The sequence below is a fragment of the Bombus affinis genome, chromosome 3 (assembly GCF_024516045.1).
Source record: "Bombus affinis isolate iyBomAffi1 chromosome 3, iyBomAffi1.2, whole genome shotgun sequence".
In the NCBI taxonomy this organism is placed as follows: Eukaryota; Metazoa; Arthropoda; class Insecta; order Hymenoptera; family Apidae; genus Bombus; species Bombus affinis.
This window is the reverse complement of record NC_066346.1, coordinates 11,178,661-11,204,683: the sequence shown is the minus strand read 5'-3', so window position 1 is coordinate 11,204,683 and position 26,023 is coordinate 11,178,661. Positions and strand designations below refer to the sequence as shown.

The following is a 26,023-nucleotide window of genomic DNA, read 5'->3' as shown; positions in this document are numbered from 1 at the left end:
AATAACATTTAATATAAATTTCCAAAGACCGTGAAGAATCTATGGTACCTGCAGCTCCTGACACGCGAAACTAAGCTGATTTATCTTATCATCTTTCTCTTGCATCTCTTTCATCAAAGACATATTTCCTTTCGTGACCATCATACGATTTTCACATAATTGTTTTCGTAACGTGTCTGCTTCTGATTGCCATTTTGCCAATTCTCCGAGGTAGCTCTCTAACTCGCTTTTATGCTGTTCTTCTAGTCTAACAAAAAGCGATAGTTCAACATCTGATTGTCTTTTTCAACTAACGACATATTAAATAGAAACGATAGATATAGTGTGGTCGTAAATTAAAGCTTCAACTTTGATTATAGTCTTTGAATTTTTATGTTTCATTCTCATTCCCGTTTTGACGAACAAAAAGACGTTCAATGTTCCAAGAGAAACTTTAGTACAAAATTGAATATTAACAATAATTTTTTGTGTATCTTCCACAAAAGTAAGAAGCTTTGTAAAGATAGAAAGATACGATTGGGTCAAGAATGGCCGAAACAATGCATGAACACACACAAACTAGGTACATCCGCACAATTTTAGTTACCCTAATTTTTAGTTATCAGTACAAATGCTGTTGAATTTTACATGTTTTTGTGGATATAATCTCAGTACCGCAAACTTTCCAACGAATCTGAATCCTTTTTTCACTAAAAACGATCCGTCATAATTCTTATATAGGTTTCATCTTTCCAAAAATCCGCAGTCCAATAATCTCCCCAAAAAAGCGATTTCAATCAAATTCTAATTGGTTTCTCAGCTAATAGTGGAATCAAAACGCGTAGACTTTTAACTGTCTGCTAATTTTCCGACCTCACTATATCCTTTCTACCTACAACGATACCTTTCCCTCGTACGATCCACATGATTCAGCCTTTCCTCGGCCAACCGATGCCAACGATCGCTCAGTTCCTTAGTTATACTCAAATCTGCCTCCAAAGTAGAAACCTTCTCTTTCAACCTAGCAACCTCTTCCGTCTGCATAACGATATTTCTTATATCATCAATTTTCGACTCAGCTTCTTGTACTTTTTCAATCAATTTCTCTGGCTCGTCTCTCCTATCATCTTGCCTCTGTTGAACCCTTTGAGTATCGCTTTGCATAGATAGAATACGACTCTGCAAACTTCTGATTTCTTCTTGTAGACGAGCTGCAGCCTTACTGTGCTCGTCTCTGTCTTCTTTCAACAGGTTTTGATATCTGCCTATGGTCTCCTCCTTTTGACTGACAAGCTTCTGCAAGCTGTTTATCGTCGACTTCAAAGCAAGCTTCTCACTACAGTCAGTGGTAGGGTGTTGTACACGAGGCGAAAGCTTGTATTCTTCAATTATTTTCTCTTTCTGCGCCAGTGCCAGGTCTTTGCTTTTTATTATCTCGTTCAACGAGTCCACCTTCGCCTGACACTCTGCTATCTGTAATTCGTACTTGATTAAAGCGGAGGAACGTTCGGAGCTGAGCTTCAGAGCTTGATCCAATTGTTCTCGAAGTAACGACATTTCCTGATCACTTCCTTTTCTTTCTATCGCATCTTTCTCTGCTTTTTCTCCGTGTTCTACGTCTACTTTCTCTCCTATCATTTCCTTCGTCGTTTTTATCGTTTCTTTATATCGTGTATCTTCTTTAGAATGAATCGCTTCTTCTTTTTTTTCTTTGACTTCCATTTCTTTCGACGTTTCTTTCGTTGGCTCTTTCGCCGTTTCTTTTACTTTCTCCTTAAACTTTTCATCTTCTGGATCGCTTTCTTTGGAAAAAGTGGTCTGAACTTCAATATCGCTCGTTTGTTTCTTGTCCAAGCAACAAGTGTAGGGATCTGTTTGCATTTCTCTTGGTTTTGTCTCTACGATTGCTTGAATCGACGCATGCTTGTTTTCTGATAACATTGGGCTCGTTGTGTCATTCGTATTGGTTTTGGATCGCTGATCTTGGCCTTTGCTCCATACTCTTTGGATCTGTATCATCTCGTGCTCCATTTCGGTTATGACCGATTCGTATTCCATGAATTTGTTGTTGGCCATTTGGATCTCGTATTCTAGTTGTGTTATCTTTCGTTTGCACTTAAAGTCCTGATCAATTATTAATTGTTAATTGTAAATTTAAAGCAAACCATCTGACTTGAAACAAGTCCAAAATAAAAATCAACGAAGAAAAATAACGAAGGACGAAGTACGACCGAATGCAACTATTTTCAATGATTAATAAATTAAAAAGTTTGCGAATTCTTATAACTTTACTTATGTTTAAATTAATTAATCGAATCAATCAAGTTTTTAGAATGGATTAAAGAAAATTTGTTTGAAGTATATACAAAATAAAGTACACATCGAATACAGAAATAAGGAAATATGGAGACAGAAAAATATTAAAAAGAATACGTGGTCATTAACAGAAAAAACATTTTGCTAAACAATTTGATAAAAACACATACGTTCAGAGTATATTGCGAATATTCTGAAAATCGCTGCATAATATCTTGGACACTGTTGCTTCCAATCTGCTGTTCTAGTATATCTTTCAAACTTTCAACGATTTGTAAGCGATTAGTTAATGTTTCCTGTTGCTGCTTAGCATTCTCATGGCACTCTTTCGCTTTTTTCATATCCGAATCGATATTCTGACGTTCGTCTTTGAGTTTCATCGATAACGAAATTACTCTATCTAAAGCGCTAATCGAAGTAGAGCCTGCGTACTGATTTTGCAGAAACCCTATCACTTCTACATACATTCTGCAAAAAAATTCTTATTAATTGAATACCTGTATATCATGAAATATAATAGAAAATAATATCTCTCTAATAAAATCTAAAATCTTCTCCAGCGACAATCTTATATTTCAAAATATATACTTCGTTAAAAATTCCAATTTCTAACTTACCTATATATTTAAGATTATAATTAATTCTATAACTCCAGTATCTAAGTTTAACTTGTAATCTATGTATGTATTAACGAATTCGAAGATTTATTTTTAGTGTAATTCTAATTTACTAATTTATAATTTAAATTTTAAACAATTTCCAATTTATATATTAAAAATTTTGAAATGTTTACTTAATTTCATAATGCAAAATTCATTCATGTCGTCAGAAGAGATCGGAAGTTTACGGAAAACAATTTCACCTGCAACGATTATCGCATTGTTTTCGACAATCCTGCACATAAGTGCGCAATCCTTCGCAAGTTGACCTTGATTTATCAAGTTCTTCCTGCAAATACGACACCTCATTCTCCAATCTAATTTTCCGCGTATTCAACTCCATCTCTAACAAATTTTTATTCGTCAACTCAAAGTCCAGTCTCGAAATTGTCGCTTTGTCCTCACTAACAGCTTGCAAATTTAATATGTGATGCCTGAGATTATCCAATTCCAACGTTTTTAACGAATTCAATGAATATTGCTGCTTAGCTTCCTCTTGAGCAATCTGCAGTTGTTTCTTCAAATTTTCAATTTCTATCTGAAGAATTGCATTGTTGTCTTTTAATTCTTGCACTTTATTATCATCTACTTGTTGAGTCCTCTCAAAGTGCAAATCTTTGGATAATCTTTTATGCAGAATAATTAATTCTTCTTGCAATTCAGACTTAGCAACGGCCACTTCTTTAAGATTTCCCTCGCATTTTGATAATTGAGTCTGTAAAATTTCATGCAAACTAGCCACGTGATCAGCTCGTTGCTTTTCTAAAAGTTCTCCAGCCTCAGCTTCTCTCAATTTTTCCGTCAAATTTAAATCCTGATCGCTTTTGCTATGAATTTCTTTTTGCAAATACTCTACAACTTGATCTTTTTCTTGTGTTATCAATTCCAATTCTTTCTTTAATATCTCTATCTCATTGTCATTTCCTAGTACTAAATTATTTTCCATCACATTACGAAAACGTATGCTTAATTCTTCGTGTTTCTCTCTTAATTCATTGTAAATGGCTGAACTAACAGAGTTGAATAAGTTGCTCTGCAATATCGATAACTCGCGTTCGAGGATTTTGTTGTGTTTGGTAGAGTCAGCCAATGCTTTGTTTAAATAACTTTCATTTCTAATTGCTTCTTTTTGGGCCTGGTAAGCTTTCGTTGTTTCCTTATTCAACAATTTTTGAAGAGCAAAGTTCTTCCTGTTTGCAATTAAAACTTCACTGGAAGCTTCTGCATACTCTTTGGTCTTAATCACGAAAGCTTTTCGAATCTCATCTTCGCCATCTTCCAATATTTTTGCACTCTGCTCGTAAACATCGAGCTTATGTTTCAACTGTTCAATTTCGTTTTTAAGCTCATCGTTTTGTTCTGTTAAAGAGGTCTTTTGTTTCTCCCATTCTTCTGTCTCGTTTTTATAGGCTTCTTGTAATTTCTTCATTTCGGTAAGATACGTAGTTATTTTTTCGCTGTCTGAGTCTTCGGTGTACACTTTATCGATATCGCCATGTACATTCAAAACTAACTTGCGCAGCATGTTATCCTTTCTTTGCAGTTCTTTTCTATAATTATTTATACTTCGTAATAGCAATTTGTTTATTTCGTTGATTCATATATTAGCGAAATATACGGCAAGGATTTAGAAGAATATTTATAAATGTAGAGGACGGTCAAAAATAAAAGATTCTAAGTTTGAAGTTTGAGGGATAAAATTAATCTAAAAAATGTCTGGTGGCTTTGATATGTAAATTATAGTTTAATACACATTCAATGGTCCATTAAAAAATTGCCTTATGACTGCAATAGGAGGAAAATAATACCATTTCAATTAAACACATTTCTCATATTTCTAACAGAAAGAAGAGAATATAATTAAAAAGTTACAGAAATCAATCCTTATATATATAATCAATTTAAATAATTTTATCCCTAAAACTTGAATTAAATTCCATTGAAAAACCAAGCCAGAAAATTTCGAATCTTCATTACAAGCATTATAAATTTACCTCAATTGTTTAAGTTGGCCTCTCAATTCAGCATTGCTGCCCTGCACAACATTCAAATTCTCCTGCAACCTCATCGCAGGATGATACCAGCCTGCTAAATGTCTCACATCTAACGCCTCTAACAACCTTTCTAAAGTATTAGACTGTATCTCCACACTACTTTTTCCTACGATATTAAACGATTAATCATCTATCTAACTTATACATATAAAAAAGCAAAGCTAATAAAGAACACTTTTTAATAATACGGCAAACGCAATTTACAAACATGATTAGTATACGTGTCTTCAATAGTTTATGTGTGTTACGAAAGACAGAAATTTGAAATAGAGAATGAAGAAACAATTTTGTCGTGGAAAGAAGGAAAAATTTGTGCATCATTAAAGTACCATTAAAAGTAGCGAAAATTCACCGTCTTGGTTTCGGATACTGTCCAAAATTTCATGCATTCCTGTTCTAAGGGCTTCGTTCTCCTCTATAACTAACTGGATATTTTCTTGTAGCTCAGAAACATTTAATTTCGCATGCCACGTAGGTGTAGATTCCGCCAGTTTGGTCGAATGGAAAAATTCGCCAGTATCATTTACAATAGCACCCGAAACATCTAATTCTTTCGATGACTTTTTACATAATTTATATTTTAATACCCTTATCTAAAATATTAAGGTAAACCAAGGAAAAAAATTGTTCGATTCACAATCGAAAAGGAATTTTAATTCAATCGACAAATATCGTCATTGAGTATTTGTTTCTTACGTCTGAATTTAATTCTAAATTTTCCTCGACGAGCAATTTATTTTGATGCAGAAGTTCCGTCAATTTCTTTTCTTGCTCTCTACGTTTCGCTAAAGCGTGTTCGATGGAAACCGATTCGTCTTCTGGTATACCTAATTTTTCTCTACAGTCCATATTATTAACATATGTGCAATGAAAGCTTTCAAAAGGTGCAGTGGTCTTACAATTACCTAAGGGTTATAATTTCCATTTCCTGATACGAGTTTAACATCTCTAATTTGTTCACCACATTAATTAAATCTGTTATACGCCCCCTCTTGCTCTCCAGTTCACTTTTTAGATTTTTTATTTCGTTCAATGCGTCTGTTAAAGCTTGATTCTCGTCCTCATATTTCCTCAACGTTCCTAATACTTCGCACAACTGAATAACATGAAATGTTTAAAAGACCTGAGACTAATATAAGTGTTTGTTAAATAAAATATATTTAATGAACTGACTTTGCCACTTTTTGACTCCGCATCTTCTTCCGCTTCGTTTAATTTAATTTGCAAATTAGATATCTGCTCGTTCGCATCTTGTAATTTTTTTAACAAATCCCTCTGCTCCTTCTTTTTGTCGATCTTTTTTATCCTGAAGGAAATATCAATGAAATTTTAACCACAGATCGATTATATTCAAAACCTTTATTTCCTTAAAAACGATTATGTACATACTTTTGAGCATCTGTTTTTAATTTTTCTATGAAAGTTGCACTTTCGTTGATTTCAACGGTGGCTTCAGATAATTTTGTTTTTAACTCGAGTATAATTTTATCACGGTGATCTATCTGCTCGTTCAAGTGGACGATTTCGGATTTATTTTGCTCTTTGACAGAGGCTACGGATTGCATGAAAGACTGAGACAAATGTTCTCTTAATCGCAGAATTTCATCGTCTTTTTCATCTAATATTGTCTAACAAATTTTGAACGAATTAAAACACGTGAAAAGCTTCATAATCTTATTTCAATCCTTTAATTCCCATAGGCATTGACAGATGCAATCTTCCATTTATTCAAATTACGAGTAAACGTAAATAATTATAATATAAAAAAATATGTTTGACGTTTACTTTTTAAGTCTTATATTAGAATTTATAAATTTTCTTACTGTATTTTACTATCCTACCAACATTTTAGTAGGTTTGATACCAACATTTTAGTAGGATAGTAAAACACAGTAGGAAAATTTATAAATTCTAATATAAGACTAAAAAAATAATATTGTAAATGAATATCAAAACAGTTTCAAAATTTTTTAATTCGTATCAATAAAAGCAGAAATTAATAAAATTAATCATATAGCATTATAACCTGAGCTTTGGGAATTAAAGTTGAATTACACTACGATATACCTTCCATTCATTGATTCTAGCATCAATTTCTGTACTAAATTCATCTATTGCTTTATCTCTATCTAACTGTTGAGCTGTTACTTCCTCGACCTGTGTCACTAATGCTGCGTTTTCTCGTTCTAAGTCAAATATTTTTTCTGTAAAAAATACATTCTTGCAGTTTGATCATAAAACTGAACCTTTTCATAACGAACTAAATAACTTTTCACTTTAATAACCTTTATAATCTATAGATTTGATTTGTGCAGAACTTAGTTCTTCGGTCATTTCATTCATTTTATATGTTGCATCTTCCATTTCTTGAGTTAAAGTGGTTAACCGTTCTTTTAAAACTAAATTGTCCCTTTCAAAAGTCTATGGAATTACAAAGATGTAAACAGAACATTTTAACAATATTTTGTTCCTTCTGAAACTCACCTCTAATTCTGTCATAAGAATTTTAATCTTTTTATTTTTGCCTTGCAAAGCATCGTCATAATCAGTGCTTTCAGATACATCTACGTGCTTAAAACAAAATAACATGGATAGTTTTATAAGAGGTTTTTATATCTTTGCTATGTTACTAATGAAATATCTTACTTTAGATACATTGGTGGTTTCATGTTTTGAATCGGAAGTACCCCATTCTATCATATAAAATGAAACATATTTTATAATATACTTCCATTGCAATAGAGTAATAAAGTAAACCTTGATTAAAATTATACTTCAACTAAAGAATACACATGATTTACCTTTCTTTTTACGCTTAGCAGGTTCAGGTTTTAAGGAAGAAATGGTTTGTTTTAATTCGCCACATTCTAAAAGTAGTGACTCTACCTATTAACAAAATAAATTTCAGAATATCACACAAGAATACTAATTATTAACTTAAATAAATACTATTCTATATACAACGAGGAAAGACATGATAGAAGAATAAGAAAGAGTGCTGCATTTTATTGAATAAATATCACACAAATAACAATAGAGATATTCTATGAAGAACAATTCGTATTAAATAAAAATGTTAAATGATTATTTTTACTTGATTGTCTTTGTATTGCAGTATTTCTTGAGATAGTTTCATCAAAGTTCGTAGGTTATGTATATCACTAATCTCGTCAACGTCGCAACTGATCACAGCAGGATAAAGATCCTCCATGTCATCGTCGGTTAATGACGATGGATCTGCTGATAATATACGATCCCAATCAGTACGACCCATTTTTCGCGATATTTGTTTATTACCACTAAATATAACCCTACTATTTCTACGTAATCAATCTGTTTAACGTTTACCAGTGACGCCTGCCAGCTAGTTGTCATGGGAACTCGTTTTCAGCGTTTGATCCGACATCTGACGGGGACTTAGAAAACTAACACGAAAATGTAACATTATTGAAACATTTCCTATTAATGCATGAAAGCGAAAATTTTGTTTGAAATATGTACTTTATAATGTTCAAAGAATTTGATAAATACTTTCAAACACTATTATATAAAACACAGAGGTCAATATGATGTTTTCATTGCCATAAATTTGATTAAAATTACACTATTTTTTATTAATGTTAGTTCGTATATTCGAATTTTTATTTTACAAATTTCAATTTTTATATGGAAAATTCATATATATAAATGAATACTTTTGAAACCTCGAATTGAAAATATTGTACATGATTCAGTAATAGTATTACGTTATGTTATAAGAACTATCGAGACGTTATCAAAGAGTGTTTCCCATAAATAAGATAACCGTCTATACTCTGATCTAAACCTACTATGAATATTGAAGGAAGTACAAGTAACATCATTTAAATACAGAAAAATAGTGAATACACTTTTCACAATAATTTCTTACATCATGTACAGTGCACATATAGTATACGTACATACCTACATCTAACTTCCGTATTCATAATACAGCTGTATATAATGCTTCTCTCACAAAAAATAGTCTAATTCGATAATAGAGAAAAGAGAAATATAACATGATAAGAATATTTATCTAAAGCAACTTCGAAGCAGTTATAGCTTGCATGCTACCACTAGTGTCACGTGATATCTTTGTATGCGACACATACATATCATTAATATGTGAACCACTGGACAAGGTTGTTACGAAATTCAACATTCAAACAACTATGGGTGTCGAGTTTTAAAGTAGGATATTGTATGTAAATAACGATAACACATTAAACCGAATACATTATCGTCACTCTGGGTGAGTCGTCACTTCGTTGCGATGATACTTAGTAAGTTGTCTACGCGTTTGAATGCTTCTCTAATTCTCAATTTCACGCAAAGATCATCTACGTTACGCGACCATGTCAGGTGGATACAATTCACGTATTATACCGACAAAACCATCATCGTTCCTGGTGAGTAAATACGATTGATTTTTAATTGTGATTCTTGACTACCAGTTGATTAACTCCTAAACGTGCAACTTATTTCGATCCAATCAGTTAAAAACGCGCATTTTTTTTAGCGCAATTGTTTCCTAGCTATGTAATAATATATATTTTTTATAATTCTAATACTATACATTACATTTTTAATACAATAAAATGCAAAGTACAAGATCTAAAGAGGATAGGCTAAATAGAACAAGTGTTTTTATAATTACAAAAATGTGACTGTTTATCGCTGAATATGTTGATTTGTTAAAAAATGATTCATTGACTATATCCGTGTCTCATACGGGCATGAACGTTAAGGGGATAAAAATAATTTTTCGTTGATCATTGAGTGTAAATATATATTTGTCAATCGTTGAATGAATATATTTTTGTGACATTTTCATAAAGATATATTATTGTAATTTTTGAAAAAAAATTGATTTGTGTAGGTAAAAGGATGAAAATACATATCTGTGTCAAATACACAATTGAATCGCCAATTTATTACTAATTACAGTAGTTGTGCATTAAATTACATTTGTCGTTTCCTGGTAAGAATGATGAGACAAATAAGTAGACACGAGAGAATATTTCAGTATTGCGTATAAATGAAGAAGTTGAATTATAAATGGCAATAAGAAAAACAGTGAAGATGTAATGGCATGCATAACTATATAATTTTAAAACAATTATGTTTTAGGTGAAACTCAAGAAATGAATATGTATCAAGCGATAAACCATGGACTTCGAATAGCATTGAAGAATGACTCTGATGCAGGTAATGAAATTTAAAAAATTTATTAAATAATCCTAGTCACTACTTACTAGTTGCTATTAATTGATTTAAAAAATTACTAGTACTGTGTGAAGTTAAAATATTGATTATCAGAGAGACGAATTAATTTCTGTATCAGTTTTTTAAATTGATAAGGTTCTAGTTATAATATGTAAATTATTATAGACCTGTTATCCAATATTACTATTAGTACAAATATTGTTATATACTATATTTGCCCGCATTTACGTGCAAACATTTTATTAATGAAGAACACTGATAATTTTCCTGACTTAGTGATCTTCGGTGAAGATGTCGCATTCGGAGGAGTATTTCGCTGTACGATGAATTTACAAAAGGAATTCGGCAATGATCGAGTTTTTAACACGCCAACTTGCGAGCAAGGAATCGCAGGCTTTGGAATTGGTTTAGCCGCCGTTGGTATGACAGCGATCGCAGAAATTCAATTTGCTGATTACATATTTCCCGCCTTCGACCAGGTATCAATATTGTTAAAAATTTCGATTATTAATTTTCACAAGCTTAAACTGCTTTTCTAGAGAAAAGAATCCTATCATCGAAATGCATAAACATTTTAATTTGTAATATAAATTATTCTATCCGTAGTTGGTAAACGAAGCAGCAAAATTTAGATACCGAAGTGGAGCAGAATTCGATTGTGGTAAATTGACAATTCGGGCACCATGTGGTGCTGTCGGTCATGGAGGACACTACCATTCCCAGAGTCCAGAAGCTTATTTCGCTCATACACCAGGATTAAAGGTACAATTTGTTAGTATTAAATATTGAATTAAAGTATAGTGTTAGTATAAAGTTAGTATTAAGTATTGAATTAAAGTATAATATAAATATTATGAAACATGCCTTTTTCTATTACTATAGGATATATTAAGCTATGGTTACAATGGATGCATTTTCTGATGAACGAATGTTCCGAAAAATAGACGAGAAAAATAACTTGATATTTTCTACTATTTTATTGTACTATATGTACTATACCATATTATACTGTTCTGTATGAAGAATATACTGAGGTGGTTTTAACGTGTAGGCATATTTAATAAAATAACGAATGGATGAATTTGTAATAGCCAGATGTATTATGGTACTATACCAATCGAAGAAAGAATAGGGAGCGTGTTCATACATTTATATCAACGGACGTTATTACAAAAAGTTAACCTTCTTGTGCAACTCTAGCTAAAAATTACAAGAAACAGCAATAACAATCTAGACGTCATGACCCAAAATAATGTTAATATTCAAAGGCACAATAATAAGAGTCTCGTCCAGTGAATTTTCTGTTTCAACTTGAAACTTTTTCTACGGTCATGGGTCGCTATAGTACAAACTGTTGTTTTGAAGAATGAAACATCTGAAGAACGATGCAGGTATTCTCATAAGAATTGATACATTTAATTGTTCTGATGTATTCGCCAGAACATTAGTTTATCAGAAGACATATCCATAGTAGCTATAATCTGATGGATCACGACTATAGCAAGGAAAACATATTTAATGGTATCTATTATATTTTAATTCATTTATGCAACATTAATATATTCATATAACTTTATGAAGATTTATGAATATGATACCACAGATACTTACTTAATAATAAAATTTCTATGAAATTCAAATGATTATTGAGCAAATATGAAACATTCAGTAATGAAACAGTATTTGAAGGCGCTACAAAGTATTGTACCATAAGTATGATCTCTAATGGCGCATAAATGTTGGGCTATAGAATATTAGATACAAATTCTTACTTTGTAGTTGATAATTTGATTGGATTCAGGTATACGCGGTTTCTTGGCGCGCTAATGAAGCACTTGAAACACAATATTCCATTAACACACTTAAAAATTTAATCAAAATCACATAAAATCGCCACGAACTATGCAACGACATTTTCCGACCAAAAATTCCGCGCGTAACATCATTGCTACGAGGTTCACATGAATTAAAGGAAGGAGGTCGGCGCTGATTGGCTAAAAATATCGTTAACTTAATGGTGATAAATTTGATTACAGAGGACGAATCAATAGTTCATAATTTACTAACTATTATAGTTTTATTGTATATTTGTGTTCCAAACAATTGAACATAACAAAATGTAATAAGTTATAGAATACTTCAAATCATATTATTCTTATATCGTATTATATTAAATTACGTAATAGTTTTCAATATGTAGATATACATATACATTGCAATGTCATATGCACGAAATATTATAGTATGTAAATTTGTGATTTCACATATGTCTGTATTATAATAAATCATTACATTCATATCACATTTGATGTTAACGCAGGTTAAATCTCAGACAAGGTATAAAACAGAGCTGAATATTGACGTCATAATGATGGTAAAAGGAGGGTAGAATTTAATTAATATTAACACAAATATCATAGGGATATAAAAAATTCTATATTTCGTCTGCAATAATTATTCATATATCCATAGCCACAACAATTCGAGCAACTATTAATGTTATCACTGCTGAGTTAGTGCCAAAGTTCTTTAGCTTTTATTGATAAAAAAGCTCTTTATGTACTGTAGATTACAAAGTTCTTCAGTTCACGTCGATAACGAATACTTTCCTCATTGTTAGACAGATGTCTCTATCAGATACAATCGTCCACCGAAATTATTGATCCATTGAAAACAATAGATCAATGATACAGAGAGAAACTGGCCACTTTATCTCAACAATCATTCTGGCAATAACTTCTTTTCCTTTTTATTAAAACGTTTCTCATTTAATTCGTAACTAAATAATTTGTAAATTTAATCGCCGGCTATTCATCACGTTCAGACTGAAACGATCACGGAACAAATTGGTGACGAATGAATAGAAACGTTATAAAAAGTTGAAGAGCATCCAGAATGGATTTCTATGCTCAAGGATATATACGAGATCCTTCGTTGTCGAGTTCACTTCTATTCTATAGCCATTGACTCTTAACTTTCTGGAAGAGATTCTATGAATATTGCACGACGCACGTATCTACGTATGCATGAGGAAAGTTTTCCTCGTACACTAACGTGTCACTACCGACACTATACATCTCGATTACATGAACAGCAGTGCGCAACATCGCGTCGACATTTCCTGAAGCTGAGAGATCGCACGCTCTTCGTTGCGCGCTTTGATATAGTACACCAACCGTGGAAACAAACCTGCAACGTAATAAAATGTATGTTGCTAGCATATAGTATTAAATCGTTTGGATAGTTCGGAGCGAAATTAAAAAAATGTTTAATATTATGTTAAATAACGTATATATTGCTTTTTCCAATAGTTCTTTTTTGAGAAACTTCTTATTCTTTCCAGCATAGAATTCCTTCGAGTAGCTTTTACTTGAAATTCTTCAAATCCATAATTAATAATTTAAAAAATCTTATTATAAAACCTGGAATAAATATACGTGTAACGAATGGGAATAGATAATTAATTCTTTCTTAATTTCTTTTAATATACAATTATCCATGTACGATTATAATTTAGCAATTTTATTCGATTATTTTGTAGACTATGAATTGTTAAAGATGCTACGAATTTTTCAAACAAACAAATACATTCTATCGCTTACCTGTTTTAAACGGCATTTTCATCGAACTTTGAATTTCATTAACCAAAGTGCATTACTTCGTATTTCTCCTGAGTCAAGCGACATTACTCTGCATTATCCTGTTATTTTTGTTGAGTTATTGGAGAGAAACATTTGATAGAGTATATTTTATTTACGGAAGATGGACTATTTTTTGAAAAGTTTAAACGAAAAATTGTTTTCTTGATAGTATGGAAATATTTTGATATATGTATTTTGGATAGAAATTTATATAAATGAAGTTTGGCTTGGTTTTAATTATTTAGAAAAAAAAGCTTTGTGTTTTAATGCGTATTTGATTTAACGCAATGGAAAGGACAATTTGATGGACATTTTCAAGGAAAACGGATTGTCAGACAATCATTCAATTCCTTCACTTTAAACCTTCGAATTTCCTTACGTTCATTTATGAAGTGAAGGTTAAATTATTGCGTATCTTTAATCAAAACTACGGAAGTAATATTGAAATCCTCGCATCCTCGCAGTAGATCGAAAGAACTTTAAAGAAGGAAATAACAATTTTATAGGAACACCAGTACAAATTATAACTGAGGGTACTATCGTCGAACACGAAGTACTTCGAAACTTTCACGTTTTATATCTAAAATTTTTCGACTTTCCAGTTGTCCAATTTTCAAATCCCAGAGCCTAAATTTCCAATTTCCCAGTCCTTGAACGTCAAACTTCGTGTTTCGAAATTGTAAAGTTTTCAAATTGCCAAATTACCAGTTAAACGCGGTTAAAATCGATAACATATGGTATCCACCGTCCACAGCCTTTCCATACAAACCTCAAGGCCGTTCTGCACACCGAAAAGACAGACCACAACTCACTTTGCATCATCCGAAAGAATCAAATCGCAATTTCCATCTATACATCGTTCTCGGCATCGAGAGACCGTCGAACAGGATAAGGTCGCTCTTCTCCGAATTCCAGGACGTAATCACCGATTGCGTGTGCACGACCGGTACACGGAGAGAAATGAAATGTAACCGAACGTCCTTTTCAGATCGTTATGCCCCGCGGAGCGAAACAGGCGAAAGGTCTTTTGTTGAGCTGCATAGAGGAACCGGATCCCTGCATCATGTTCGAGCCGAAAATATTGTACCGTACTGCGATCGACGATGTGCCGACAGCTCATTACAAGATAGAGATCGGCAAGGCTGAGGTTGTGAGAGAAGGTAAGCGTTACAGGAAGAAGCAACGAGTCTTCTCTGGACAAGTTTCACTTTGAGACTGCGTAACAATGCCATGGATCACGTTTGATCATTCCTCGTGCGTAATGTAAACCGCTATTTCTTTTTCGTACATTCGTACGATCGATGGACGATCGAATCAAGATCGTGATGAAACTTTCACGAGTTTGCGGACAGGGAATTTATGGCGTCGTTATGCTATATCGTCGACGATTAATTGACCGGATAAATAATTCGTTACACGCTCGTGAACTGCTAATTCGGCGCGAATGATCGATAATGAACGGTTATTGGTTTGTATACAATGTGTTCGTCACAAGCAAGAAGTTTTTTAACGGGCAATTGTTCGGCCATGAATTACTTAAACGAACTAAGAATTTTCTGAAAGCTTTGAATTTACGAAGAAGTTTATTTTGAGTGATTTTTGAGAACACGTTGATAGTTCCATTTCTTGATCTCCTCGAGAGTCGTGCGATTCATTTTTGGAAATAATTATTGTGCGTTCGTTTCTGTATGGTATATATCGATTTACTAAAGTATTGGTTGGTGAATTATTGTAAAAAGGGGTTTCTCTAATTACAAATTGGACGTCTCTCGTTGCTCTTGTGTTTTACTATGAAACTATTATTTCATTCGCATCACCTTGTAACCCGTTATAAGATTAAAAATTTCCAGCACAAAAGTTGCATAAAATAAAATTTACTATGGTATACAAGTTGATAAAGTTTTATAGAATAACACGATCTCTGACACCCCGTATAATATTCATCGGTCGCGACCGTCCTTTCATTACCGATCGATGGAGTGGCACACGTGATGACTGGTCTCCTGAAACAGGATACCGGCGACACTGGTGTACATACTGACTCTTATAGAGAGGACGCGGCAGGCAATTGCGAGAGGCGTAAGGTGAAACGAGGCAAGCGGTGTTACAGGTGTGTGGATTTGTACGTAGGTGACGCGGTGACACTCGTGGGCTGGGGTACTCAGGTGCACGTACTGTTGGAGGTGGCCGATCTTGTCCAAGAGGAGCTCGGGGCGTCCTGCGAGGTGATAGACCTCGTTTCTATCCTGCCTTGGGACACGGAACTCGTTTGCAAGGTAATTTCATCATTATAATTCGCTACGTTTTCTTTTCTATTCCTTTTTTTCTTTTCTTGCATCTTTTTCTTTTCTACCGCGTTTAACGCAACCGGATCGTTTGCATGCGTTACGTTTAAATGCGAGACTATTACGTTTGCGCGGCTATTACGTGGGTTCGTGTCCTTCGTTGATATAAGAGAGAGAAGGAGAAAGAGAGGGAGATATGCGGTATTTTAATCGTACGATTCGTTCGTGGAAAGCAGTTACACTTGGGCAACTTGTGCAGGAGGGTTTGCGTTTCAGGACCTTTTAAATCGTTCCGTTTTTTAACGAATAATTTTTTTTTTGGCGGAACTGGCGAAGGAAGGTTCGTGTTTTAAAAAAATTGTTTCCCCTCTGTTGGATAATGTGGTAGAAATAGATTGTATAGCATCGATGATACAGGAATTAAACGAAGTTAAGGATGAAAATGACCCGTCGAGCGAATCGTACATTTGTACCACTTCAACGATTATCAACGAACAGTAATCGGAATTTACTTTATGCAACAATAAATTGCGAATGTTTATGTAAATTCGGATCTTTATGGATACAGTTAAAGGAATGCAACGTGCATGAAAGTTTTATGTATTCTAGCATATTATGTGTATTCTACGTGCTATTATGTATGTATAAATTTCCCATAAAAGAATAAACCTGCACAGTCTATAAATGGTGAATATTCATAGAAGCGAAGAATAATTAAACAGATAGAGAAATGAAGAAATCAACGTACCAAGGTGCAAACGAGGAACATTTATCTTTCGAGAGAAACCAGAAACGATTCATTGTATCTTAAAGCTGTCACAGAATTTTATTGTCAGATATTATGGTCGTAGAAAACATATTTTTTATTCCCTCGATATTAGCATACAGTAATTATACATCGAAATATTATTTCGATTAATTTTTTTTAACTGTTTCCTTTTAATACGTAGATACCGAATTACAAACGGTGACTTTCTTTTCAATTAAGAAACGAAAGATCTCGATTTCAAGACGAATCTTTCGAAATCGGTCGAAAAAAGTTAGCGTTGCTTTCTTTCTTGTGGAACGTTGCGAAATAATTGCGAAATGTAGATATACGCGTTCACGTCCATTTTTATTTGCGAAATCGGTACCGCCGCGAATAATCCAACGCGATCGTCGCTGTTTTAGCGCCTCTCTCCTTCGATTACCGGCTCATTAAGCCTCTCCTCTACAGCCTCTCTCCGCCTATCGAAAATTCAACGCGAGTTCACTGCGCTCTTGCATAATTCCACGAATATTGTTAGCGAAACTTTACGAGCGAGTTACAAATTATTTGTACCGATTAAATTTCTTGCATAGTAATAAATTTGGTAATAAAAGAAGCAATAAATTCCGGTAAATTCTACAAATTAAGAATTGGTTGGCATTGCTTTATTCGACTCGTAACATTGTAAAATCCTAGAAATTCTTTATGTCGCAGTAATTTATAACCTGTACATTGTCTGTTCGTTTAGCTGTTAATTTATTAATATATATAAATACATATGGATCTTCATACTCGCTTGTCTTTCGACTTTACGATGTCCTCTGGTTTATGTTATACAAAAATGCACATAAACGATAATAGTAATATCCAAGAGTAATAATAATTAATTCATTGATATTATCAGTTAATGAATTCCATAATTTCACAAAGAGATGCAGATATAATATTATTTAATAATATTATTAGGTTGTTCGAAAAGTTTCTTTTGTTTCATAAGATGATAATAGATGAACAACAATTTCTGTTTTATATTATTTTATTGAATTAGGTATGATGTATTTCGTTATATCTCTATTACTATGTTCGTGCATAATTCAATAAACTAATATAAAACAAAAAACGTCGTATGTCTATTATTTCCTTATAAAACGAAAAAAACTTTTCGGACAACCTAATACAATTAGAAACCTTCCTGTATTGCATCGTTTATATTAACCAACTGCCAAATGTTTTCCAAGATTATAACTTTATTTATTAATAATATCTAAAACGTTCGAATCGTTTGCTAGAAACAAAATACACTTAAAATATTTACTTATCTATTTAACTTGCAAATATTGAATATCCCCGTCGTTACGTTGATTGAAATTTTCAAACAAAGATAATATTCATTCACACAAATTATTCGGTATCGCTGTTGCTATCAACCGAATCTCAAATAAAATTCATCGAGCGTTTACTTACTCATTTAACATCGAAACGTTAAACGTCGCGTTGTCACGTTGATTCGAATACACGAACGAGAAGGCAACATTCACTCGTCCGAATTACGGCACACCGCAGTACGGCACGACGCTAATATCGCGCTGATTTATGCTAATCGATCTTTAGTTTAATGATATGCCGATTGTACGGTATGCATCGGCCGCTTATGTGTGACAGTATTATACACAGTAACTCGCACGTGAACTAGCCGACCAGGCGAGCGCAATTGTAAATCCGTTTCGCGTAATTTCGATACGTCGATGTCGATGATATTTGTCGCGAGATTCTCCTGCGATAAAGTCAAAGAGGGAAGTTATCGTACTTTTTCGTTATTCGTTAACTTTTAAATTCGAGATTTCGAATTTTTCGATCCTCGAATCTCAAATTTTCAATTTCGAATTCTCCGATTTCCAAATCTTTAATTCTAAATTCCTTGATACTTAAATGTGTGATTTTAGATCCTCTAAATTTCGAATCGTAGAATTTTTCTACCACAGAATATCAAATTCCGAAATTTCCAATTTTCCAAATTATCGAACTTCAGTCTTGAAGATCTTTTCCAAACTTTCAAATTTCAATTACCACGTTGACAGTTAAACGCAGTTCGAAACCTAAAACGTGGAATCGGTGGCTATATAAAACAAAGCAGTCATTGTTCATATGCTTTCATATGTTTGTCAAGGTCATTCGAACAGGATATTTGTCGCGAGATTCCCTTATTAGCGGATAAAATCCACTCAGAGCATAAAAGGCATCGTATGGTTTCTGAAAGCCATGATTTTAACAGGCGGTAGAATGTAAAGAAGCCTGGTCGTGAAAAATACTGAACGATAAGAGGTTAGAGTGGTTATATGGAAATTTAGTTTTTGTTTATTTAAACGAGTTTAAGAAGCTTAAAAAGATCGTGAGAAATGGAAACTGATAAGGGTTGGAGTGGCCATATAGAAATTTAGTTTCTGTTTATTTAAACAAGTTCTGAAAGAGAGAGAGAGAGAGAGAGGGAGAGGATTCATGAAGATTGGATAATGTATCTTGGATAGAATGTAACTTTCTTGCGGCGAACCAGCTTCGCTGGTGGCATTAGCCCATATCGGCAAGAAAAGGTCCACAAGAGTTAAGACTGTGCTTCTTATACCTTAACGAACCGATTAAAACACGATGTAATTTATTCTGCTCGCCACCCTTGTAATTACATGCTCAGGGATAATATACTGGTTTTGGAAGTTTGACGAAGTATGCTAAAACACCAAATTTTGTTTTTACAAGAATTTCTTTACGCGATTTCGATTCAGTACTGCTGAAAAGTTAACAAAAATACGTTCAATTTTCTTTTCACGTACAATACATAGTTTGATCTAACGCGGTACGAACGTCTTCTCAATGTAGTTATTTGCATCCGAAGCTATCATTAGTGTAGATATATTTTTCTTAGGATTTAAGGACTCCAGGTTCTGTCCGCGTATAAGTTATTGCTATTCCGACCAATATAGGACGGTGCGTAAATCATCCACGAATTGATCTGGGAAACGGCTCGTTCTACCAAAAGAATTACCCTCCGTGACACGTGATAGCGTGGATGATTGTGGGTGGTCATGGTTGGTCTATATTCGACATTACGGATCGAACCATCCGTTGCAATGACTATGAATGTCTAATTGCCGATTTCGTAATTGGACGTTTCTATAACACCAGCGAAGATGTGTGGAAAGGGATCGAGTTGCTCCAGTAAGTGATGAGATTATCCTTCGACGAAATAACAAGCTGTGTTAGGAGAGGCATTGACGTTCGTGCTTACGGTTCAGGATATAAGCGGGTTAGTTCAATTATGTATGCTATCGAGGGGTTGTGAATGGGACTGTGGAAATTGCTTGACATTATCTTCTGTACAAGGGTTGATATCGTAATATATTACGAAAATTATATATACAACATCGTAGGAACTCTAGAATAATTGCATCGAATTCCTCAAAATAAGAAATATTTGAGCCATTCGGAAGTTGTCGATTTTAAAGCTACAATATATGATTAGTGGTTAACTTTATAAAAATCAAACAATTTATCTCTATAAACATGATCAATTGGTCTTCTTTGTATCTTACATTGTCTTTTACAGATTATTCATTTTCTCTTGATAATGATTAATGGTATTATTATGGTGTCAAACCTCTACAAACTGCCTAATATCCTTATGCACATACGTGTAATAAATAAGGGAACTGTGAAACCTTAATATATCCTATTGCCTTGTATTTTATCTTACTCAGAAATGGAATAATACAATTTTGATATTTTGGTATTAGCGTATATATATTAGAATATCAGAAGACTAATTTCTCATTACTCTAATATATTGTTGAATTATCTCCAAATGTAATTACCTGAATGTTACAATCGTGCGAAATTATTTCGAAAGATTAATACCAGACAATCTGTGATTTACACGCGATCGTTTTACTTTAATAATGATACACAATGTTACAGTCGGTGAAGAAGACTGGCCGCGTGGTAATCGCCCATGAAGCGCCGCTAACGAGTGGCTTCGGAGCAGAAATAGTTTCAGTCGTTCAGGTAAGTAAATGTTTCCTCGAAAATGGTATGACATAACAGTGTAAGCGAAATTGAAACTCTGATTACCACATTTCAACTTAAATCTCGTTCAACTGTGACGAAGAGAGATTACACTAAGGAAGAATCAAAAGTATTTGAACGTAAACTGCCAATCTGTTAGATCGTTTCGTAAGTTCTATTTACCACGTATGTTGTGTCTATTATCTTAATTGGTATTTCATTCTTACCAGGCACAGATTTCAAAAAGATTCAGAGAGTTGTGAACATTTGTGTCATTGTGTACTTCGTGTATTCCATAAAATGAAAATTAAAACGATAATGACAACTGAAAATATTAATTCGATTTATTCGCAAGCTCCATGTTTTCAAACACGACAAACGATCGTCTTCTTGTATGAAAATTTCTATAAAAGCGTGGAGCATTTTTTCGAACGAAGAAATATTACATAAATCTAGAAATTGAATAGAAAGTGAGATACGTGATATTGAACTTTTATACTTTAAAAGGTTAATAAACTCATAAATTAATATAGCTGACTTTTAAAAGTGAAAGACTAGGAACAGATATACAAACGGAACAAAACTAAAAGTCAGATTTACGAGATATGAGTTGATAAACGAGGAGGAAATTTTTATTCGAAAATGTTGATTAAACTCGAAATCGTAGATATATGAGTTTGCGATGCGCAAGTTAATTTCCAAATGGAACAACGGATACAAAACGGAAAAGACTACGTTGACGATTGAGCTCATAATGGCTCAATAAAAATATTAACGATTCAACTCAAAATGTTAAAGTTTAATAGAAATCGGCGAACCTTATGAAACGATCTAATAGATCGATTGAAATATTATGCACGTATAAGGAAGTTGGAGCAAATATCAGAGCAATTAGGCCATGTTACGCGAAATAACTGCACGTAATTCCAATCGAACGGTCGTATAGGCACAGTTGATAGATAAACGGAATTTTATTCTAGTTACGAAATTATTTACACGTGGCGCGTGCACGGTGCCAAAATCCATTAGATGCATGTTCAATACATTGTTGGAATGTGGCAGGATATCATTACGCGTATTTTCTGTTACGTCATGCGCACACTTCGTGACGGTTCGATACGCTTCAGCTTGCTCAGATGTACAAACCTCGGCTGCCTTGCAAAACTCCTATACCTAGCGCTAAATTAGCAAATGGATAGTTCGATCGTTTGTAATTTAAACATTCGCCTAATAATACGATCATGTCTGTCGTTCGACGTGACAAAACTGAGAAATGTACTCATAACTGTCATTAATTTAAATACCTTCGTAAAACTGTTCTCATTCGGTTAATTAAGTTCTCAAATTCTTTACAGGCTTTATTTGTATTAGACTGATGCATACGAAATTTCGTTTCTTAAAAATAAAAGTTTAATCGTACGTAGTTTCCTGAATATATGCAATCAGTATAATTTTTACGTAATTCAATGCACTTCTCCGATGAATTCATTCTTTCAGATTTATGTGAATTACCAGTTCTATAATTCAATAATTTTTGAAATAGAGATATTGTGGCTGTTTTTAAAATAATGTGTACATTAGAAAAAAAAAGTTTAGACGAAGCGTGGGAGATTTTTAAGTCTTCCTAAATAATAAAATTTGTTTTTTGTGCCGAATTTAATCACTAATAGCGATTTCCTTTTGTAGACCTTTCATTAGAAATTTTCTTGTGACTGTTTACTTAAAATTCTTGCATTCTTTGAAGTATATAGTAATTCCAAATTTTCCACCAACAATATTCTCCAGAAACACAATCTGCAACAATTGAAAACATCGATTAACTATGCTATACATTTATTACATATTACTAATTTAAATGTTAATAAATATTAGTAATTTAACAAATTTACTAAATTCATACTTCCCTAATATTAAAACTAGCGATGACCAAAGTGTAAACCTTGTGTCAAAGAAATTGGAGTGACAGCCGTATAGGAAATTATATAATTTTATAGAAAGAAAACAAAATTTAATCCATGTACTTTACCAAAAACCCTAATGTAATATAATGGATTAATAATCTATAAAATTTCAAAGAAAAATTATGGTTAAATGAGAATATAAAAGAGGAGTAAAAAGAACATTTTCAATGCAGGAAGAGTGTTTTCTACATTTGGAAGCTCCGATACAAAGGGTCACAGGCTGGGATTGTCCATTTCCGCACATTTTCGAACCATTTTATCTACCAGACAAGTGGCGATGCTTCGCGGCAGTCAGAAAGATCCTGAAATACTGAAGAACCAGGGCTATTCTACTTAAGAACTTGTCGCAGTAGAAGACGCCAGAAACCTGTTGCCTCTGCGGACATTACCCCGCCACAACAACACGCATGAGTATTGATTTTTGGTCTTCTTTCGCCTGCTTAAAAATTAGTCCAAAGAATTTCTGTTCCATCATTCTTGATAGGATGATTCGATCGATATACGTAGTTGCTTTTAATTAACCGGTCTGTTAGCTGCTGTTTGATTATCAATGATGTGAAACTTGATTGAAAAGAGGGGCAATATCAAGATCGGGTTACGTTGTTTATTGTGTAATGTACATTTCGACGATAACATTTCAAATAACACGATATCATGTACGTTATAAACTTGCGTTATATTATTGTACAAAAAATAAAGGATAATTTTTTCAACAAGTGTATACATTATTTTTAATTGTATGTAAGAATGATGACGTAGCATGTCAAATTTATTTGTAGATATTCTTTGTCGTCAAATCAAAATAGAATATCAAAATCGTAAAAACAAATACAATATGATGTATAAATAAAACATGACGTTAAATAAGAAATCACAAAGATAAGAGTATAGTACAAGGAAAATTACCTAATACCGCATAAATAGCATTGTTTAAGATTGCTATCTTTGCTAAGCTTCGACTGCCTTTCATTGACTATTTTCTAGTCTTCGTTTCGACCAATGGTCTACTTAAAAAAAAAAAAGAAAAAAAAAGAAACACTTGGGAATATAGAATATATGAAACACAAACACTAATACCTTGTCTGTATTTTTACTACAAACAATGGTTTGTTACCGGAGGTATTTTAAGAACATGAGCAAATGTTTTTTATAATCAGTATGCACAATCGTTCTTCGTACATAAAATTAAAAATATTAATAAATTAAAAATTCCAACATACACGATCTTACACAATAGATACGTACATACAAAAGCACCCAAAAACAAAATTACCAAATATCAGGCAACAACATTGTAATATTCATCTACCTTCCAACAAACAGATTCAAACCAGACAACCATAGTATCATACGATATATATCAGGACAAGTTCAATCTTCTTGTCTAACCAAACGTGAAACCTCTCAGTTCATCCGGGAGACGTTCTACGAGTCGTGTCGAATTCTTGTTTAGACCCGTTCCCCGGTTTCTTTAACGGGGAAGTTGAAAGGAGCTGCAGGTGCAGCTTTGATTGTTCGGCTGGACGTCGTTTAACATGTCCCTGGCCCAATTCGACGTGGATAGGCACGTGAATATTCCTCTGTTCGAGCTGAACCTGCCGTCGAAAGATGATACACCGAACACATGGTGACCGGTGGTGGCGACAACGATGGCGGCAGTGGCGTGGCACCAAGGAGTCCCGTCGAATCGATATTCGCAATTAGAACGGACGTGCCTACTCGTTTTTACAGAATATCTGGGTCAAGTCTGTCTTTAGCTGTAAAATCGAGCGCCTGATCGGTGTGTGGACCATGCGTGGCAACGTAATATCTTAATCAAGGCTCCTGTCTCAGGTGTTACACTGGTCGACGAGTATCCTTGGAGAAGGCGAAACCGGGCGAAGTCGATAGAATCGAGCGATTTTGCGACCTCAATCCAGGGAAAGAGGGAGAAAGAGAGCGTCGCTATGATTGCCGGTCGACGCTTCGTAAATGTTCTCCTTGTTGACAGCATAACGGGCGTAATTTATGCGTAAATAATTTATGGAACACACCGCCAACTGTGAACAGGAGTTGTTCGGCTTCTACACGGGTTTGTTGCTAAACTCTCGCTTCGTCAAGTTTTTGGATAATAGGTTTATGTTTATAGATGTTTCAGTTTCGATTAGTGGGGAATCTAGCGTTAGCTATTTTTACTGCCCTTAATACCTCCGTGATTGATCGTTTTGGTTTAGGTCAGAAAATGATTGCTGTGATTTAGCGTTAGCTATTAACATTACGTTTGATATTCACTGTTCTTAATACTTTTGCAATTAATTATGTATCTTTATAGTTGTAGCTTATGTATTTAAAAAGCGTAAACTAACAGACGTTTATTTTATATTTACAATAAATATTGAAGACAGTACGAGCCATATGCATGAGCCATTCAGAAGCTATAGTGATTGACTTCATAAAATAGAGAACTAAGGTTCGAGGAAGGAAAACTGAAGTTCAAAAAACTAAAAGTGAAGTTCAAATTGTAACTAAACTTTGTTACAAACACAAACTTTGTTGGATCGAAACCATAATCCATACTACGAGCGTGTCTTCACGTTACAAGGCTTAATCGTAGGAAATATGCAATACTAAATTACTTAGTCGAGTTTTAAATTGCCGCTGGTAGAACTCCTTCGGAAAAAATTATTATGCATCATACAGTGACTATAAGAAGTAAAACGAAATTTCCTATTATTTAGTTAATTCTTTCGTATAATTGCAAAAATTGGATTCTATGCAAATGAAAGGTAGAATCTTAGAAAATAACGATTCACTGGGAAATAAGGGTATATGCGATGCTTGTTTTTACCTACCGTATAGACTATCAAACTTTACGATATTAGCCAACACAACAATATCGACATCAGCTTTAACCATTCTAACGATCGTTAACAATTATCGTTCTTACAATAAAAGTCGACCAACTGTAATAAAGCAAAGGAACGATGTAATCGCTATAATACTTGAGGCGTCGATACTTAAACGCGAGTTTCCGGATGAAGCGGAGTGTTGAAGAGGATTGCCGAGGTCAAACCCGGACGAAATCGAGGCAAGAAAGAAAA

General features: G+C 33.6%; 2 protein-coding genes across 8 annotated transcripts in view; one reads left to right on the top strand and one right to left on the bottom strand.

Moving 5' to 3' along the window:
• Positions 1-9,100, bottom strand: part of LOC126914646 (centrosomal protein of 290 kDa-like) — a 170,263-nt gene extending 161,163 nt beyond the window's left edge. For 5 of the 6 annotated variants that reach the window (XR_007709765.1, XR_007709764.1, XM_050718821.1 and 2 more), the window contains exons 1-16: positions 8,103-8,345; positions 7,810-7,894; positions 7,655-7,701; positions 7,493-7,579; positions 7,294-7,429; positions 7,076-7,212; positions 6,398-6,636; positions 6,182-6,314; positions 5,914-6,104; positions 5,705-5,846; positions 5,361-5,601; positions 4,949-5,114; positions 3,158-4,504; positions 2,466-2,763; positions 884-2,103; positions 49-247 (exon numbers count right to left, since the gene is read on the bottom strand). Coding sequence is in view for 4 of the 6 variants with exons in the window: in XM_050718821.1 (XP_050574778.1) it covers positions 49-247; positions 884-2,103; positions 2,466-2,763; positions 3,158-4,504; positions 4,949-5,114; positions 5,361-5,601; positions 5,705-5,846; positions 5,914-6,104; positions 6,182-6,314; positions 6,398-6,636; positions 7,076-7,212; positions 7,294-7,429; positions 7,493-7,579; positions 7,655-7,701; positions 7,810-7,894; positions 8,103-8,282 (4,848 nt within the window). In the remaining 2 variants the exon portion in view is untranslated. The other variant, XM_050718823.1, reaches the window with a different exon arrangement.
• Positions 9,101-9,108: 8 nt separating this feature from the next.
• On the top strand, positions 9,109-23,659 carry LOC126914710 (2-oxoisovalerate dehydrogenase subunit beta, mitochondrial). 2 transcript variants are annotated; one of them, XM_050719059.1, is made up of 8 exons: positions 9,109-9,438; positions 10,160-10,237; positions 10,532-10,734; positions 10,862-11,017; positions 14,885-15,056; positions 16,027-16,172; positions 20,896-20,982; positions 23,117-23,659. In XM_050719059.1, the coding sequence occupies exons 1-8, from the start codon at positions 9,303-9,305 to the stop codon at positions 23,255-23,257; spliced, it is 1,119 nt and encodes a 372-aa protein (XP_050575016.1). In that variant the 5' UTR covers positions 9,109-9,302; the 3' UTR covers positions 23,258-23,659. The 2 variants fall into 2 exon arrangements, with proteins under 2 accessions (XP_050575016.1, XP_050575015.1); XM_050719058.1 differs by having other exon boundaries at positions 10,862-11,026.
• Positions 23,660-26,023: the final 2,364 nt, after the last annotated feature.